The 18,585-nt window shown below is 45.4% G+C and overlaps 2 protein-coding genes across 4 annotated transcripts in view; one reads left to right on the top strand and one right to left on the bottom strand.

Annotated features, from left to right (window-relative positions):
- BRCA2 (breast cancer 2) overlaps positions 1-2,466 on the top strand; it is a 35,205-nt gene extending 32,739 nt beyond the window's left edge. The window contains exons 26-27 of the mRNA XM_014966075.1: positions 402-554; positions 1,813-2,466. Coding sequence (XP_014821561.1) covers positions 402-554; positions 1,813-2,451 — 792 coding nt within the window. The 3' untranslated portion in view covers positions 2,452-2,466. The remainder of the gene's footprint in view (positions 1-401; positions 555-1,812) is intronic.
- A 328-nt stretch (positions 2,467-2,794) lies between these two features.
- On the bottom strand, positions 2,795-18,561 carry N4BP2L1 (NEDD4 binding protein 2-like 1). Of its 3 annotated transcripts, XM_014966077.1 has the most exons (6): positions 18,368-18,561; positions 8,732-8,856; positions 7,806-7,894; positions 6,529-6,605; positions 4,757-5,020; positions 2,795-4,629 (listed from the first exon to the last, which is right to left on the bottom strand). In XM_014966077.1, exons 1-5 carry the CDS (start codon positions 18,487-18,489, stop codon positions 4,792-4,794), a joined length of 642 nt encoding a protein of 213 aa, XP_014821563.1. In that variant the 5' UTR covers positions 18,490-18,561; the 3' UTR covers positions 2,795-4,629; positions 4,757-4,791. The 3 variants fall into 3 exon arrangements, with proteins under 3 accessions (XP_014821563.1, XP_014821562.1, XP_014821564.1); XM_014966076.1 differs by having other exon boundaries at positions 2,795-5,020; XM_014966078.1 differs by having other exon boundaries at positions 2,795-4,942.
- Between the last annotated feature and the right edge of the window lie 24 nt (positions 18,562-18,585).

Here is an 18,585-nt window from a genome sequence, read left to right as displayed (position 1 = left end):
TGTCATGGACAGTTTGGGTCAAGCTTTTTAAAAGTTGAAATTTACTGCCTTGCTCAGTTGAACACCTTAAGTATCGGATTGCTGGATTCATTTATTTTTTTATTATTTCCATTTTTTAGCTGTGCTAAACAGCATGTCTTGGTCATGCATTTGCACTTCTTACTGAAAAAAACAGTTTAAATACAAAAGGATTTTTTTTCTTGTTAACAATAAAAAGAAGGTGTGATATTTCTTTCCGTGGAAAGCGCAGCAGTCTTCTAAATTGTTGGTTTGATATAAAATAAAGTTCTAGTGGGATTATGATGAGAAAACAAAGTCCTAAATACTTTGTTTGTGATCATGTAGTACTTACATGGTTTGAAAAACAACTATTCTGCATTGTAATCTGTTCTCCTTTATAGAATGTGGACTCCTTTTGCTCTGATGCAGAAAGTAAATTGATGAAGTTGCTACAAAGAAATCGCTTGCTCACACCCAGTTTACCTAAAAGATGTGTCTTGGAATGCCCCTCTCCTTCCTGCAGCTCAGGCCTTTATGCAGAGGATAAAAGTTTGGTAAGAATCTGGTATTTAATATTGGCTTTATACTGCCAGTACATACAGTAAGGATACGGGTTTTATACTGACAATGGTGAATGGTGTCTGTTCTCAGTCCACTCCTTGAGTTCCCTTAAGGGCAGTGCAAGCTGATTAGAGGCTTTCTCTGTGTGGGTTTAGGATTATTCCCCAAGAGAAACTGAGACTATTCTTCCTCCAAGCAGTACATGAAAACCTCCTCTTGTGGCCTGTGTTTTTGACAGCATACTTTAAATATTCTGAATCTTATATGAGTAAAATGCACCATCCTTTCCCTGTAGATGATGTATTGCTGCTTGGTCCCATTGTGAAGATTATCTGACATGGATGTCACGGGAAGGAAAAACCTTGATCTGTAAATTTTCCTTTGGTGGCATTCTGCAGTCCCTACCCTTGTTTAGAGAATTTACCTCCTGGTTCTTTTTTCCTTAGATACTGTTCGCTGTTTCCAGGATTTAAAAGGGAAGAGGTATATCCTAGCAAGTATTTACATTTTATAGCAGGCTTGACAAAAGGAATTGAATAGTAGTCATGTTTCCCGTGAAGGCTGCTGGTGGCAAGTTGTCCCTGCTGTGGGGTGCTGAGGGCAGACAGCACAAAAGTTTTTCCTGCCACTAGTTGCGAGAGAGGTGGAAACACCCTGATGCCAGATCAGTTCCTTGGGACTAAATTTAAGCTTAGAAGTCATCCTTTTCCATTTCAGAGAGAGTGGTAATATTTAATTCTAAAGTTTTAGTTGATATAATTTATTAAATATATTAACAAGTTAAAACAAGTGAGACATTAAAGCATTTGTGTGAATGATTTACTGTGTAGTGTCTACCTTGTGTGTATTGTTATCTTCAAGTTTTTTGGTCTATATCCTGTCCCTTTTTGTCTTCTTTTTTCCCTGTTTACCAACCTCTTGAGGATATATCCAGTGACATAGAACTCCTTATTATAAGAGCTTTGATTTCTTACCATCTGGCACAGGAAAATTCCCATACATTTATCTTAGATCTCAGAAACAGAACGTAAATGTACTGTCTTAATGTGTACGTAAACAGTAATTATTAAGCATCAGTACTTGAAAGAATAATATTAGTCACCATCAGAAAGTATCAAACTAAAGTTAAATTGGACATGAATGATAACATAGCTTTTTTTTCCAAGTTTTTTCCCCCGTTTTGCGGAAGTTATCAAGGAAGCTGATGGTAGGACATTCTATTCAACATAAAACTTATCTCTTTTTAACTAGATCTCTTCTAAAATTGAAATAAAGCATCCAAGCCCTTTGTCAACTAGCACACCCAATATGAAACTCTTCGCACAAGGGTCAGCAAAAACGCCTTCACCTGCTACAAGTAATGAAGACCATCCCAGAAACAGCAAAAAGAGAAAAGCGATGGAGTTCCTCAGCTGCGTACCCGCCCCTCCACCACTGACACCGATCTGTTCAATCATTTCTCCATTGCTAAAAAAAGCATTTCAGCCTCCACGAAGTTTGGGTTTACAGGGTAGCAAGTCGTCAACGGAAACAAATCGGAATATTGGGCATGTCACCCCCTGCAGAAAATCGAGAGAAACGGTCCATCTTTCTGAGAATGATCTCGTTGCTGATGAAGAACTTGCAATGATTAATACACAAGCACTCATGAATAATTTACCAGAGGAAAAGAAGATTGACTATGTAAATGAAAACAGCGATACAATAGCTACTAATTTCTCTGATGATCTTTCACCCAAAAATAGTTCCAGGTCTACCAGGGAAGCAAATAACTCATCAAAAGGCAGTTCTGAAGTAGCTCAGGCTTTTCAGGAAGACACAAAGGAACCTGGGGACTCGTTACCAGCCCGCAGAATGCTACCAAGACAAAACCCCCGAAAATTGTACTAAATGCACATGTACAGTACTGTATATATTTCAAATTCAAATTATTTTTACACTTTGTACATTAAATTCTGATTGTATTTAATAAAGCTGTATTACAAAAAAATCACGAAATGGCATTTCATCCACAAAATTATTTGGAATTCAGTAATTATACATTTCTTACATGTATCGTACAATAGCATCAGCGTGGCTGAAGGTTTGATGACATTTTATAATCCATTGCTTTGATTCTGAGATGTTCTTATATCGCAGCAGGATCTTTATTTCAGGCTAAAGCAATCAGTTTTGTTAGTTTTTAGTATTAGAATAGACGTTTGGCTGTCGGAAGTAGCACAGGGCAAAATAAGCAATTCTCTAAGTTTATTGTTAGCAAACATTAATTCTGAAATATTGCTCTGTAATTCTGCCATAGTTCTTGTAATTTTCCCCTCAAACTCTCCCTATTGTGCTAAAAGAGCTTTAGAGAACAGCTGTGATTGATGCGTAGCAAAAGGCCATACATGGGTATCAATGGTAGATCCTTGGTCAGTGTTTCTGAGCTGCTCCTTCCTGAAGAAGCACTCGAGGCCACTGCATCATGAAAGATAATTAAATCTTTCTTTGATTTCATCGCGAGATCCTTCTGCTGGGAGTGAGTTACTACTTGAATTCATTACTTTGTTCTCATTAATTTCAACAGGTGAAGCGTCTCGGAACTGGGAGTTTCCCCACTGGGGAGAGCAGCAGCCCTGCTGGACTGGCTGCCAGCTCCACATGTCAGGCCATTTGTTGTCAGGCTGCCCCTTTCCCCACGGCTTCCCACCACGCGTGGGGCAAAGGAGGGAGGATGTTTCAGAACTGAGACCCCCAGCTCCCACTCGGCAGCCTTTCAGGGGTCCTGTGCCATTCCCCAGTGCTGAACTGGGGGTGGCTCCTGTCACCAAGCTGGACATTGTAGCAGGACGGGCTTGCTGATAGTTCTGTAAACCACTGTGCACTGCAGGTTCCCTAGGCCCCCTAGTTCACACTTAATTACAATGATGATACTGCTGCTTTAAACGCAGCTTGAGTAGAAAATACAACTTACCTCATACATGCACAGTGTCCTGAAGACAGCTTGGCTTTTGCCCAGAAGCAGCATATTTTGTTACACCTCCTATATGCCCTTAGCAGTTATACCCATTTTTCTTCCTGTCCAATGTGAGCTGCCTTCATTTCCTACTGTAAACTCACTACTGTCCTGCCCTCTGAGCAATGCCTAATAATCCACACCTGCTTAAAACTGCCATCACAAATGCTGAGTTTTAAAAATGTTTGATGAGGCTTCTTGATAAGGACATAATCAGCAGAATTTAACAGTGCGGCTAAAACCCCTGCAGGATTGCTTCCTTCCTCACTCAGCGGCTTCTTGGCACTTCAGCGGTGGAAGGAGTTGATTTCTCCCCTTGCAAGAACATTTTTTAAGTCGTTATTTTTTATTTCTGAGTTGGTTTGGGTATTTGGGAGCCTTGTGCTGCAGCTATTCAGAGCTGCTCCTACTTGGAAGGTAACAAGCACAACCCTAACACTGATGTTTCCTTTTAGGAGCCTCCATGTACGGACTCGTCTCAGGATCAGTGGAATTCCTGTGTCGTGGCAAGATCAAGGGCTGTTTGGTGCATTGAAGTGTTCTGCCTCCAAGCTGGAGAAGCTGTTTTGGCTGTGACAGAGCTGAGGTAAGACCAGTGTGAATCCAGACAGCAGAGGTGTAGATGGGGAACAGCATCAGATCTTGCTGCAATCTGCCAGAGCTACCTTTTCCACCCTTTATTTTGCCTCTCTCAAAGGCAGCAGTAAGGCTCTAGGCAAGGTGCACTGGGAAGGCACAAAAGGTTATACAACCAGATAAAGAGTGTTAAAATGGCAAGAAAGTATTAAAATGTCAATTAAAATTACAGATATAGAGTATTGAAATGGCAAGTGACTGCTGAAAAAGAAATGGCATGGAGAAGAAATTGGCTACATGTCCTGCTAGAAAGAATTTAGGAGTATTTATCATCCTCTATTAGTGACAGAGCACAATACAGGGGAAAAAAACCCAAAAGGCGTGTGGCAGAGCCAGTAAATTTCACCATAAGCTGGAATGGATTTTCGTGGAGGAAGAGGAACAAGAGGGAGCACAGTCTGTACCGGGGAGAGTGCTCTCAGGTCGGTCACGTCGAGCTGTGAGATCATAGTCCAGACACATTTAAAGATTTGTAAGAAAAAAAGGTCATTATACACGTAGTAGAAAAATACAAGAATAAAAAACCGTTTAGAAAAAAAAATGTACAACTAGAGACTTTTATACCCTGATCATTAAAACGCGGTGAGGAATCCACCTCTTCAGTTAAATGGCGTGGTGTTTGTATGTGCCACGTGAGGTCTTCTGTTGGAGAAGACAGGAGGGGGGTCGAAACGGGCACCCATCCCGTAAGCTGGATTTGGTCCTCTGGAGCTTCTTTCATCTCTGCTTGGTTTTTCAGAGTGAAGAACACTGTGGAAGGTAACATTGTGCTCATATTGGTCTTTCATCCGCTGTATCTTTTCTCGAGGGACGTGATGAGTATTTCTTCTGTAGAGTCAACATTAACAGAAAATACAAGTTTAGCTGCCCGTGTATTAGAGGTTATCTTAAACTTGCTAAGGTTCCTGATATGTTCAGGGTAACGGCTCATGTCCCCACTGATCTATTTCTAGCCCTTTCTTCCCAAATTGTTCTTCACTTCCACCTACTTCTTAAAAATATTTTTGTGACTGCTGAAAAAATGTATTTTTGTGGTCAGCCAGGACATAAGAAGTTGGACAACCGCTTTGAAATGCAGGCCAGGTGAGAAAGAGCTAGGTAGAAGGCCTGTGTATTATTTGATATGGGTTTTAGTGCTGGCGGCTTGTTAGCCTCAGGGTGAGCTTTTATCAAGCTGAAGAAACATAGACAAGGGCCGTGGGTAGCCCAGACACTGACTTGTATTCAGGAAGAACAAGGAGGGCAACAACCTGTCACTGCTTTGTCTGGGAGCAAGTGGGGAAAAACACCCAACGTCACTCACACTCCAGGGCAGATTTGTAGCTGCTGGCGAGGCTGAGAGGGAGGGGAACAGGATGCTCAAACCCTTCCAACTCTAATTCTATGATTCTGGATAGACCAGAAGAGGCTGCAGTCTCTCAAGACACCAGTGGGAATTACTTTTCTGGAGACCACCAGGGTTTTCTGCTTGTCTGTGAGTTGCAAACTCTGAATATCTTCTCCTTTTGCTATTTAGCTCTATTAGGCACAATTCATCGTTTAGAATCTAAGCTTGTGCTGCACCCATACTTTCAAAGACCTGCAGTGTGCAAATCCTGCATCGCTGCGGCATCCCACTTGTGAAGGACCCACCAGGTCCTCCAGCAGCCCGTGCCCAGGACCAGCAACCAGAACAAACCTTATTGCTAGTAAAGACACGCCAGGGTGGAAGCAACCTTCAGCTGCCCCTGAACCGTTTGCCAAAGAGCTGCTCCAAACTGAGCATCTTTGAATCAGTTTTACAGTGCTGCATGAGGTTCCAGAGGACCTTTCTAAAGATCTTAACATGCACGTGCAAAAGGGATACAATGAGTGTATCAACTCTGCATACTGTGGTAGGCTACAGAGGCAGCCAAATATGGCTCTAAGTATGGCAGTTTGGCCAGTAGGAGCATCCCACCCTCGCAAGACAGTATGTGTTATGATCAGCTTTTTTTAAGAACAGATGTCTGAATGTTGGCTGTAGTGCTTAGACACGTTTTGTGCCCAAATAGAGTGCGCCACTCAAAATACAGAGTGAAAATCAGGGGTCCTGCCCCAAGAAGCTTGCAGTGCAAATACACACTTCAGGGGGAAATTGTTTTTTCTACTGCCTGACTCACCTCAGCACGGTCAGGCTCTTTCAGGGCCGAGTTCATTGCAGACCAGGTACTGAGTTATAGACATTTTCCACGACTACCCTTCTGTTCTCATTTACTAGGCTACTTGTTAGGGGACATGAAGAGGAAGAGTGCTGACCTTTTCAGAGCAGATCAATGGAATGAGGTGTCTGCTGTATCAAAGAGAAAAATATGTACCTTGTCAGCTCCCGAACATTGAACTTCCAGGGTGTATCTGGTTCTTGGAATATAACTTCATACCTATTTTCACGTGCCTGAAGAAGGACAGAGAAGTTTTAGACATATGGCTGTGGGGCTCAGCAGCAGTCGATCTGCCAGGCCCTCTGTGATTTTATCTGGCTAAGAGATGTATCACATATACCAGGGACCAGAAAGACAACCATGACTCCCGTCAAGGTGCTTGTCTGAGTCCCAGCTAGTGCATTTCCTTTACATCCAAGGATTTGGATCTCCCAGCAAAACCTGCATTTCCCCCAGTCCCTGTCCCTCACGGCAACGTCATCCTGGCACTTGAACTCTCTGGAAGTCATGGATGGATCAAGAGCCACAGGTTGGGCACGCCAATCTGGAGCTTCTGGGAGGGTGAGGTCAACATCTCACATTCATGCTACTTCCAGCCACTCAGTCTACAGGCCTCCATTATTTTTTTAAGGTAAAGCCACATACTTGTGTGTGTACATATATATTTAATACAATTATTGATTGCTTTTGGGTTTTGATTTGGGGGAAAGGAGGCAGGGAAATGGAAATCTGTTGACCTTTGACATCTTGCCTGCCTCTTGGCTCTGCTCTCTCTCTTGCTGCCTCGTCACCCACAAGCTGTCCCAACTGCTACTGGAGTGGCATGTCCAGGCTTTCCACCACCACCATTCATGCCTCTTCTGTGCTCCCATAAAATCAAATACTTAGACCCAGATTTCTTAACTGACAAGACCGTAACCCAAGAACAGAAGCCTGAGTATAATGTTAGCAGACAGGCCACATTATGAAACTGTAGTAAAATTATTCCCACCTCTGCCAGCACTCCTGACAAGAGATACCAATGCGTCTTTGAAGACTCTTCATGGTGTATTTTTCACAAGTCATTAACTGAAATTGGAAGTCATACCTTGATTGATTTGTCACTAAATAGTTTGGGAACTGTTCAACTGATGTCACTGCTGGGGAAGGGGATGACATCCTGATTGCCAGGAAGCAACAGGGCAAATTCAAAGACTATTAAACTTTTCAAGTAATTTTGCTGTCACTGAGTTATACAACTGATGAGATAAAACAACTGCACTGGCACCTCTTCCCCTACTTCATCACAATATCAATCCTTAACTACAAATTAGAGGACTAAGGGAAAATGGAAGTAATTATTTTTAGCCATGTTAAGAACCGTTTCAGTCAGATTATCTCTTAAAAGTTGTAGCTGAGCATATATAAAAGCAATAAATCAGAGCTTTCCCTACCATCATCACATAGGGCTTCATTTCCCAAGCATGGATGTTGGTATTATCAATAATAACCGGGCTTTTCCCATTCTTCATTGCTTTGCGCGCTGTAACGTAACACATTAAGTAAAGCTAAAATGTATTCAGTAACAGACTGAGCCAGGTCTTACTACCCACTGAGGGTCCTCCCTTTGCCCACTGCTCGCACGCTTGGGTCCCCACCAGACTTCGGTTTGCAGCTACCCCCCAAACACAAGCAGAGGTCAGTGCCCAGCAGATGCTCCCCTGCAGGAGGCCACGCAGCCCCTGCCTGGGCTCAGTAGTAAGAGCTGAAGCTCTCAGAGAACATAGTCTGCGGTATCACAGGACTAGGTATTTACAACAGCTAAAAATCACTGGTATTTGTGAAACATCCTTGTTACATGATCTCAAAGTATGTTTGCAATTGCTACTAATGAGCTCAGAGTACAGCCACAGAAGCACGTTACATTTTCTCTCTGAAGTAGACACCCGACCCATTTCATTCTCAAACTTTTAATTAGGTTTTCCTCCTGGCTGTCACTAATTCCCCCCCCACTAACACTCCCTCCCAAGCCAGGACAGACATCTGAGAGGTTCCAGCCTGAAGGATGGGGAGCAGACAGCTGCTGGGCTGGGGCTTGCATGCCACCTGCTGTTACCAGCTTCAGCACTGCTACCCAACAGTCACCCTTTGCTTCCTGAAATAACATCTATCAATCACCAACATGTTTTCATTTACAAATTTCTCTCTTGTAAGTCACAATAAATAAAATCAGAAGTGTAAATGTGCATCATTTTAAACAGTACCCCATGAACTTGAGTATATGACAATACTGTGAGATATTTTCATTTTTGGGGCTAAGTTTAAAGACACACAGAGAAGCAAAACCATTCTGCAAAACTTCTGGATTGATTTCAGTCACCTCGCTTTTGGTTCCATTTGTGTGCATCCTCGAGGAGGTCAGGCTCAAACACATACACCCCATTTTCGATAAAGAAGTCATCGGTACTAAGAACTACAGCACTGGAATGGTCACGTTTCAGTTGTCTGGAAAAAGAAAAAAAAAATGGAGGATTAATATATGCTAAGACATGCCTTTAATAGAGACCATTAAATCAAGAACTGTAGGAGTGCTCTGCAGATATGTACAGTGCTTCATTTGAAAAATCTCAGCTTAAAGGATCTGAAAGTAACGCAATCGGTAGATGGACACATCGGAGGAAAGGAAGGGAGCTTAAAGGCACAGCCTGGATTTCTTGAATTCAGCAGAGGAATCTACAATGGACTGCCACCATGAGGCTTTAATCATATTAATATGCTCAGGTTTTTTTCTGTTACCTGAGAAGATTTGACTGTAAATATATTTAAAAAAAACCACCCAAATTTGCTAATCCCATGGAAGTTGGTCTCAAAAGACGATTTGGTTGTGGGAGTTTTGCTACAGAGAGATTTTTGAAGATAACCAGGAGGAATGATGATTTCTCTTTTAGGGAAGATGCTCTATATTATTATCAGTTTGTCTTGTTCTTTTTTTGGTTTTTTTTGGCTACAAAGCACATAGCACTTTTTTTTTTTTTTTTTAATTTGCAAACAAATATTGGAGTGATTAGTCAATATTTCCTATTATTTGTTGCAATGCTATGGTTCTTTCTGCTTTTCACTTGTCTCTGTTTTACTTAATCCTCCTCTTGTAGAGTTTTGTCATTTTTATTTCTTTTCAGCTTTTAAACATGTTTTATAAACAAATCTGCATTGCTGAGATTGGCAGCCCCAAATGCAACAGACCCATGAACCCGGTCCCCTGTGGTGGGTGGCACAGGGCCACCCCCTTCTCTCCTCTCTGCTGTGTGTCCCACAGGGATGTTCATTCAGACCTGGGATGCCCAGCTGGAGGGTGGAGCTGCCACGCGCTGACCAGCTGCCTCCCAGACACTGAAAATACTCCTTGTGTGGTGGCTTAAATATGAAGTGTTCTTAGAGAGCATTAAAAAAAAAATATTCATGCAAAATTGGGTTCCCATTTCATAGAATCCTAGAATGGTTTGGTTTGGAAGGGACCTTAAAGATCCTGTGCAACCTGCTCTAGGTAGACCCACTCTGGCAGGGGGGTTGGACTAGATGATCTCCAGAGGTCCCTTCCAACCCCATATGATTCTATCATGTTGTTCCAAGCCCCCTGCCATGGGCAGGGACACCTCCCACTACCTTTCATCCATATTTATTTGATAGGACGATGCGTAACAGTTTTAAACTGAAAGAGGGGAGATTGATGTTAGATATCAAGAAGAAATTCTTTACTGTGAGGGTGGTGAGACACTGGAACAGGTTGCCCAGGGAAATTGTGCAGGACCCATCCCTGGAAGAATTCAAGGCCAGGCTGGATGGGGCCTTGAGCAACCTGCTCTAGTGGGAGGTGTCCCTGCAGGGAGGTGTCCATAGACAGAATTGTCTATTTTTTTCAGTCAAGGGAGTGCAGGGGGAGGAGGGAGCCTCTGGAAGAAGTCAGGGAGAGCCCAACAGCATAATCTCACTGCTGTCTCCCTAAGGCCCAAAACGTCTCTGGAAAAGAACGGAAGGCCCACGGAGGAACCTGCTGGCTCTCAGACGTGAGTGCTGCTGTCCCGCTATCTCACACCACAGATGAGCTCCACACCCTGGGAACTCATTGCAAGCTTCCCTGATAAAAGTGCTTCTCTTCCATCTCCAGGAGCTGCCAAACAACTATTTCTCAATGTCTTTTCTAACTGAGCAACAGCGAGGGAAAAGGTGCCTCTGGGTTATCGGCAAAAAAACATACACTCGGCCAGAAAAGGCTTAATTCTGTCATCTCTAGCTCTGCCCTAACGATTTACTTACCAGTTTTACCCTGATCTGCCTGCCAGCAATTCTTCACTAGGATTGCCTGTTAGATTTAGCTGAATAAAGGTCGGCTTCTGACTTTGTTCCGCCTCCAGAAGCTGTAACTTCTACCAGCTGCTGATTAATTCATATTATTTAGTGGTAGCAACCAGCCCCGAGAGCAGAGACTCACCGCTGGGCAAGTGGCCACCAGCCACATTTAGCACCTACAGGCTGTTACCTTCTAGCCCCAAACAGATGCTTTATTCCCATCATTACTGCTGGGCAAACAGATCGAACACATCGCAAACCGTTAGCAAACAGTCAAATTATTTTTGCTTTCATTTTGGGCCCAGGCAAAGGATCCTTATCATGAGCAGCGCAGCAGCACCCACTGCTTATCTGGTTTCTCTGGTGCTGATAAACTGATACCTGCGGCTCTCACTGTGATTCAGCACCTCTCCTGCTGCTTTACCCCATCTCTTCTTGAAAGGACTGACCATGCTGAAGTACGTGTCACCCCTTAGCTACTAATAGGCACATAAAATTATACATATTAATGAAAGATCACAAGTTGGTTTTTTTCTTGCTCAGTGTTTCTTTCAAAAATGTTCTCCACCTGAGCAAATCTTAGAAGTTATTTTCTCAGCATGTACCTTACTAAGCTTTTAACACATACATGCACACTCACATGACAGCTTTGATATTAACCCTTAAGAAATCTAAATAGTGTCTGATAATCTGTAAACTCATTCTGTCCACAACCCTCATATCACTGGTAATTAAAGATGATAAAACTTGTGCTTCAAAGGAGGGAAAAATATGGCACAAAATGTGTTAAGAGCTATGAATTACTGTCACATTTGCTATATTCAGACCAAACAAACTCCTACTAACAGCAACACAAGAAAACATTGTGGGAAAAAGAAGAGGCTTTACATTCTGCTTATTTTGCTGGTTTTAACTTTTAGCTTTCAAAACCAACCAAACTGACACTGAAGTTAACAACCATTTTCTGTAACCCCCTATTGCCCATCAAGCTGACAAAAATCCTGTTTATTCTGTCCCTGATCATTTCAAAGGGCACCCAAACCCCTGTGGTATGTTCCTTGAAGAGTAAGTAAGCCTTCTATGAGCTACAAGTTGGTTTAGAAGAAAGGTTTTACATAATCACATCAGGCTCCTAATCACTGTACGCAATAAAAATGCCTATATTTTAGCAAAATAGAATCATAGAATGGTTAGAGTTGGAAGGGACCTTAAAGATCATCGAGTTCCAACCCCCCTGCCATGGGCAGGGACACCTCCCACCAGACCAGGTTGCTCAAAGCCCCATCCAGCCTGGCCTTGAACACTTCCAGGGATGGGGCATCCACAGCTTCTCTGGGCAACCTGTTCCAGTGTCTCACCACCTTCATAGTAAAAAATTTCTTCCTGATATCTAACCTAAATCTCTTCTCTTCCAATTTAAAACCGTTGCCCCTTGTCCTGTCACTACACTTCCTGAAAAGAGTCCCTCTCCAGCTATGCAAAATGGGGGGACTTGTGACCAGGGTTATTAGTTAATAAATTTCAAGCAGCACTGTAAAAAGAAAATTACTCATTGCAATTTGATCAGTAAGTGTAAAGCCTACGAAGGAGGAAAAGAAAAATTAAATTTCTTTGCAAGATCAGAGGTATATCTGAGCTGTGTTTGCATATTTTATTTTTTTTAAAAAAAAGCCACTGAACTTGCAGGTCTGCGGTGTGATAAGCAGTATCTGTCAAAGGTTCAGTATTAATTTGCCTACTTGGGACATTCAGTTGCAGGGTGTTACAGCTCTCTGGCCTGCAGTAGGTACAAAAATGCAGTATCCTCCATAGCTTGCTGAAGAAAAGTTTGCTGCTCTTTCAGAAAATACCAAGGATAAGAAACTAAGAAGAGAAAGAGGCATGTTTCCTCTGGTTGCAACAAATCTCCCCAAACCCCTGTTCCCCCTTCTGCAAGGCAAAGCAGGTTTCCACCCCAGGTACTGGATCACAGAATCATAGAATGGTTCAGGTTGGAAGGGACCTTAAAGACCATCGAGTTCCAACCCCCCTGCCATGGGCAGGGACACCTCCCACCAGACCACATTGCTCAAAGCCCCATCCAGCCTGGCCCTGACGGAATCTCATTAGATCAGCCGACACAGCCAGGGAAAAACAACAAAAAAGCTTTCAGATGCTTCTGCTCCTCAGCTCTGACACACAACGGCACCAACTTCATGGACCTTCCAGCAGGACCCAGGAACTGCTAAAGCTCCCAGAAACATGAAGCTGTGCAGAGGCAAAAGTTTTGCTCTCTGCCCACCCTGACCCCACGGGCAGCCCGGGTGGCAGGGACGCTTCTGGTCGAGGTGGCATCCTGGCCAGTGCTGCTGCACGCTCGCGTGCTGCCTCACTCTGCTCAGATGGGTGACGGCCGCTGTGTTCAAAAATGGAGCCCCTTTCTGTTGGAAATACAGCCGTGTTCCTGGGTGACCACAGCAGCACTGTAGCAACCGCCTCAGTGAGCACGGCGGTGGCTTTAGGTCTCCTGCGCGAGCCATCTGATGGGCTGTTCCCGTGATTTATACCAGTTTTAAGTCCCCTTTTTTCTAAATAGCACCTTCAAAGCTTTCAGTCATTTCAGACTGTAACTGTACATACAGGCAGCAAAATAATTATTCAGGGTTTCGAATAGCTGGATGCATTAGAGCACGTGGGAGAAGTTTCCAGGATCACTAGTAATATCATTGGAGACAGAGAAATCCCTAGCTGTACTTCATAGGCTGGCATGTGTTTCCATCAGAAAATTTGAAAATAAACTAATTTCCAATTTGAGCCTGATTGGAAGGAACATTTTCAGTGCTCAAAAGGCAACGGAACAGTACATTGGGCAGATCTTGGAGCCAGTAAATTCCCAAACTGCTTCCAATGGAACAGAAACCAGAACACGTATCCACTGACATCCCATGCAATGGAATCACGGAACCACGGAATTGTCAGAGTTGGAAGGGACCTCTAGAGATCATCTGGTCCAACTCCCCTGCTAAAGCAGGATTGCCCAGAGCACATTACTCAGGACTGCATCCAGGCGGGTCTTTAAAATCTCCAGAGAAGGGGACTCCACGACCTCCCTGGGCAGCCTGTTCCAGGGCTCTGTCACCCTCACCAGAAAGTTCTTCCTCATATTCGAGTGGAACTTCCTATGTTCCAGCTCGTGCCTGTTGCCCCTTGTCCTATCACTGGAAACCACTGAAAAGAGTCCGACTCCATCATCCTTCAATCCACCCTTTAGATACTCAGCCTTCTCTTCTCCAGGCTAAAGAGCCCCAGCTCTTTGAGCCTTTCCTCGTAAGGGAGGTGCCACCTCGCTCTGGTCACTCTTCCACACACAGAGCAGTCCCGTGGTGTTTAAAGGCCTTTAGTTTCAGCAGAAAATCAGAACTGTGAGATCTGGAACACATGCCCAGCTCTTATCGGCTGCCTCTGCTGGGTTTTAACAGCTTCTGGTGCCCTGAGGACTTTGCCCTGGTGGGAGCCTGCCCTCCGCTCGGCAGAGGACATCTGTGCCTCCTGTCTGAGCTGGGGGGGGTCAGAGCAGTGGCTGAGTCTTGTAAAGCCAGAGGCTGCTGTTATATTTGATAAACACATCCAGGGGAATCACCCTGAAATGGTGAAAAGGTGTGTGTGTATATATATGTACACACACACAGGTAAATGTTTACATTGCATCGCAGCCTGGAAGCAGGAGCTGCAGAGCTGGAGTCCATGAACCCCGTCAGAGCTGCAATTCCGCAGGGGGTGGGGATACTGGGACGAACTGGGACAGGGATGGATCACACCAAGCCGTGATGCTCCGCTGCCAGTGCATTTCTTCCTTCCTGTTCTGGCAGATGGCTCCCTCGGTGCTTCGTAAGGGCACGCAAGAAGGAGCCCATTTCAAGTGATAAATCAACAGACGTGGCTAAAAAGTTGCATGTTCCATCATGCCCAGCCCAGTGCTTGAACCAACCTGCCAGACAGAGGGTTACATGAGTTGCATTCCATTGCAGGATGGCGCAGAAGAGCTGGAAATATGGCTGCTGAGCAATGAAGAGTCTGTTGGGGCTGTCTGAGCTTGTTATGTGGCTCACTGATTTTTTTGGAGGCATTTTTAGAAGCTATACCCACTACTGCACCTCAGATAACTGTTAGCAGCTACCCAGGTCTGATTATGAAATCTTACTGTGAAGTTGGGGGAAATGTGTTCAGGAGGGTGTTCCACTTGCCTGCTGGAGGCTATGGGAGATGCAGCTCCCAACTAGTCCTCTTCTATGCACTTCTTCTGGTGGTGACGTATGAATGACCAGTTAGAGGGAGATGGTGTGGGTCACCTCAAATACGTGGTTCAGGGAAGCATATTCTCAACAGTGAAGGAACTGGAAAGGTTTGGAGCTTGGTGGTGAGCAGACCAACTCCTCATTCAGCCTTGACTATTCAATGTATCACAGGTGGATCCTTCACTGTCTTTACCAGAAATGAAAAACCAAACCTGAACTGATCCATACCGTGGTCCGCTGAGCTGGGGGAACAACTGGGATGGGGAAATAATTTTAACGAAGATGCGCTAACTAAATCTTACAAAGTTGTATCCAAACTGATGCAACTGAAAGATCAGGGAAATGAGTCATGGGTCCGAGGTTGTTCCTAGGATTGTGTGATGAACTGAAAAGGGCCCTTTCTGCTGGAGTTATCAGTGAGCTGCCATGTCACCGGTGATAACATTCACAGTTTGTGACTCCTCCTGAGCACTGTGCAAAGATGTGCAAGTCGTAACAGAAACACTGGCTGATATGAAGAAGGAATGAATGGAGGTGTGTGTGAAAGCACCAGAAGAAACAACAAACCAAAGGTGAAAACAATGGTACAAACTGGCAACCAACAACATCACTAACAGCAATAAAACTGGGAAAGGTGCTCTTTACACACCCCTCAGGGGCCACCACTCGGCTTAGGCCCAGCACGGATGACTTGCCACTGGAAGACCCGTGGTCTGAGAGTAGGAGGATGGCCAGGGGGGTCACACCAGCCTGCACACACCTTCCTTCTTCCCCTCGGTCCAAAACAGGGAGAGGCTACAGCTGGAAAGACACCCAAAAATGGGAAACTTAAAATAATGGATAAAACCCTCTGCCTGGTTCATGGAGCACCAAGTAAGCCAAATTTGGAGGCAAAAAGATGGCAGCATAGGAACTGCTGGCTGCAGGATGGCATGGCAGACCTGACCAAAATCCACCCTGTCACCACCAACCGAGCGGAACCCAGAAGAAACGGTGAGGATGGGACAGCCAAAGGTCCTTGTCCTCTCTGATTCTGGATGGAACCTCCTGTGCGTATGCACCTTGGGCCTTGCAAATATTTGGCTGTGATAATGCAAATGAATAAAATCTGAGCAAATGAATTGGAATGGGTAAAATGAGCTTACCGAGGATTTTGCAAATAAATATCACTTTCCTCCTCCAGCAGGCTCTTCCACTCAGCTTTGCTACAGTAATTTTTTGCAAACAAACACCACTTTGCTGAGCACATTGCATTTACCAACACCAAGAAGTACACAATGTGGGAATAGCAAATCTCAGAATTTTCTTGGCACAGACCTTTCATAATGTGGACAAAGTTAATGGAGAGGTACTAAATGGAGCTTTTACGGCTGCCCTTTGGTCTGTGCACTGCCGAAGGGCCAAATGTAATGAGACAATCAGCAGGGGCTACTAACAGAACTGAGTTCCTCCAACATTTATCTCACAGGGGACTAAAACAATACTTACAACTGATTTTGTAAATCTGTTTAATAATTAACCTTGTATTTTGACCTACAAAAACAGGCGAGTCAGTTATTTGCACTTCCTGACAACACAGCCCCAAATGATTACGTTCTTATTGTACTATGAAAAGACCCAAACCCCCCTGAAGGAGAAGGGGCCTGCACCTACACGACCTCTTCAGGGAGACCATGTATTTTGGGTGTCAGCAAAATAACAGCACTTGGCTGTTCATTAAAGACCTTGGTCTTGCAGAAGTCCTGTGAGGCAGAAGGCACAGCGTGACATGGAGGACTCCACCGAAAAGGGGAAACTGTAGCAGTGACTCACACAGCTTCATGCTGCCACCTCTCACAGCAGAGCCTTTCCTGTGGCAGCCCACGATCCCAGCATGGGCTCCTCACCCAAGCAGAGTAAGGCAACAGCAAATATCCCTCTTGTATAGAGGGATCACAGAGTGGTTTGGGGTAGAAGGGACCTTAAAGATCATCTAGTTCCAACCCTCCCTGCCACAGGCAGGGACACCTCCCACTTGCAGGGACATCTTACTTTGATGGAGAGTGGGTGGCCACGAGAGCTGTGAGACACCAGATCCAGAGATACTCCAACACCAGACTTGGGCTACGCTGCGTGAGGCCGACTGGGACTGCACTCTCCTCTGGGGTTTTCCACCTATTTTATCAGTCTCAGGGCTGTCAGAGAGTGGAACAGTCTCCTCTGCCCGTTTTATTCACCCCTATGGGTCTGACCAGAGTGCAGGACATCACAGAATCATAGAATTATCTGGGTTGGAAGGGACCTTTAAGATCATCTAGTCCAACCCTCAACCCAGCACTGCCCAAATCACCACTAATCCATGTCCCTCAGCACCACGTCTGCCCGGCTTTTAAATCCCTCCAGGGATGGTGACTCCACCCCTGCCCTGGGCAGCCTCTTCCAATGTTTGACAACCCTTTCTGTGAAGGAATTTTCCCCAATATCCATCCTAAACCTCCCCTGGGGCAACTTGAGGCCATTTCCTCTTATCCCATCGCCTGTTCCTTGGGAGAAGAGACCGACCCCACCCCCCGGCTACAACCTCCTTTCAGGGAGTTGGAGAGAGCGAGAAGGTCTCCCCTCAGCCTCCTTTTCTCCAGGCTGAACACCCCCAAAGCTCTCACAGCCACTCCTCACAAGACCAGTTCTCCAGACCCCTCACCATCAGAGATACATGAAAATATTTCTTAACTCAGCACTTCAATGCTGAGGGTGTTGCTATGATGGGGATTGCAGGGAAGAAAAACAGTTCAAAAAATACAAAATCTTCACTTACGCTCCTATAATAGTTCATTGGTGATAGAGCTTGACTGACTACTGTTCATCTCTAACTGAAATGTCTAATCAGAAGTCAGAGCTGTCAGTTTTCCCAGTCAGTGAGAGTAAGCACTTTGCCGTGTTTGTGATTAATAACAAGTAATAAAAATAATAATAAAAAAAAAAGCAGCACCAGTCTGGTGCTTTTTTAGAGTTAAAAAACCGACAACTCTCTTGGCTTGGGTGATGAGTCCATCCTACTAGGAACACCCCTTTTGGTGCTGCTGGCTCAGAACAACAACAACATCCAGCCCCACAGGCAGCGGGTCCTCGAAGCAGCCGAACAGGGGGCTCTGTCCGAGGCGGGGGAGGCTTCCAGCCGGCTCCGCTCCCTCCTGCCGGGCTCACATTCCCCCCGGAGCCCCCCCGGAAAAACCAGCTCCGAGCTGGTGCCCCCGCCGCCTCCAAAAGTGGTATTTGCAGCGGTTCTCCCCCGTTCTCCGCCGGGAAGCGACAGGCGGGCAGGGGGCTCCCGGCAGCTCCTGCACCCCCCGCACCGGGCCGGGAGGGAGCCGGGCACAGCAGAGACCCGCCGCCGCCGCGATGGGCTCCGTCCTTACCTGGCCAGGGTGGTCTTCCCGGAGCCAGGCAGCCCCCGCAGCAGCACCAACCTCCCGCTGAAGCGTGGCGGCGGGGGCTGCAGGCGAAGCCCCCCCAGGGCCCGGAGCAGCTGCTCGTCCATCCCCCGGCCCTACCCGGGAGGCGGCACCGGCCCGGCCCGGCCCGGCCCGCAGCGGCGGGGGAGGAGGCGGGGGCCCCGGGGCGGCCGCTCCGGAGC

This window comes from Calidris pugnax, unplaced genomic scaffold (assembly GCF_001431845.1).
Source record: "Calidris pugnax isolate Ruff unplaced genomic scaffold, ASM143184v1 scaffold20, whole genome shotgun sequence".
Classification (NCBI taxonomy): Eukaryota; Metazoa; Chordata; class Aves; order Charadriiformes; family Scolopacidae; genus Calidris; species Calidris pugnax.
The sequence above is the reverse complement of the archived record's forward strand: the minus strand, read 5'-3'. Positions and strand labels throughout refer to the sequence as shown.

Excerpts from the sequence above, each read along its gene's own strand:
- N4BP2L1 (XM_014966076.1), bottom strand. The coding sequence starts at position 18,489 with ATGGACGAGCAGCTGCTCCGGGCCCTGGGGGGGCTTCGCCTGCAGCCC. Across the intron at positions 7,895-8,731 it reads CAAATGGAACCAAAAGCGAG|CGCGCAAAGCAATGAAGAAT; the intron begins GTGACTGAAATC and ends GTTACGTTACAG. Across the intron at positions 6,606-7,805 it reads TGAAGCCCTATGTGATGATG|GCACGTGAAAATAGGTATGA; the intron begins GTAGGGAAAGCT and ends GTCCTTCTTCAG.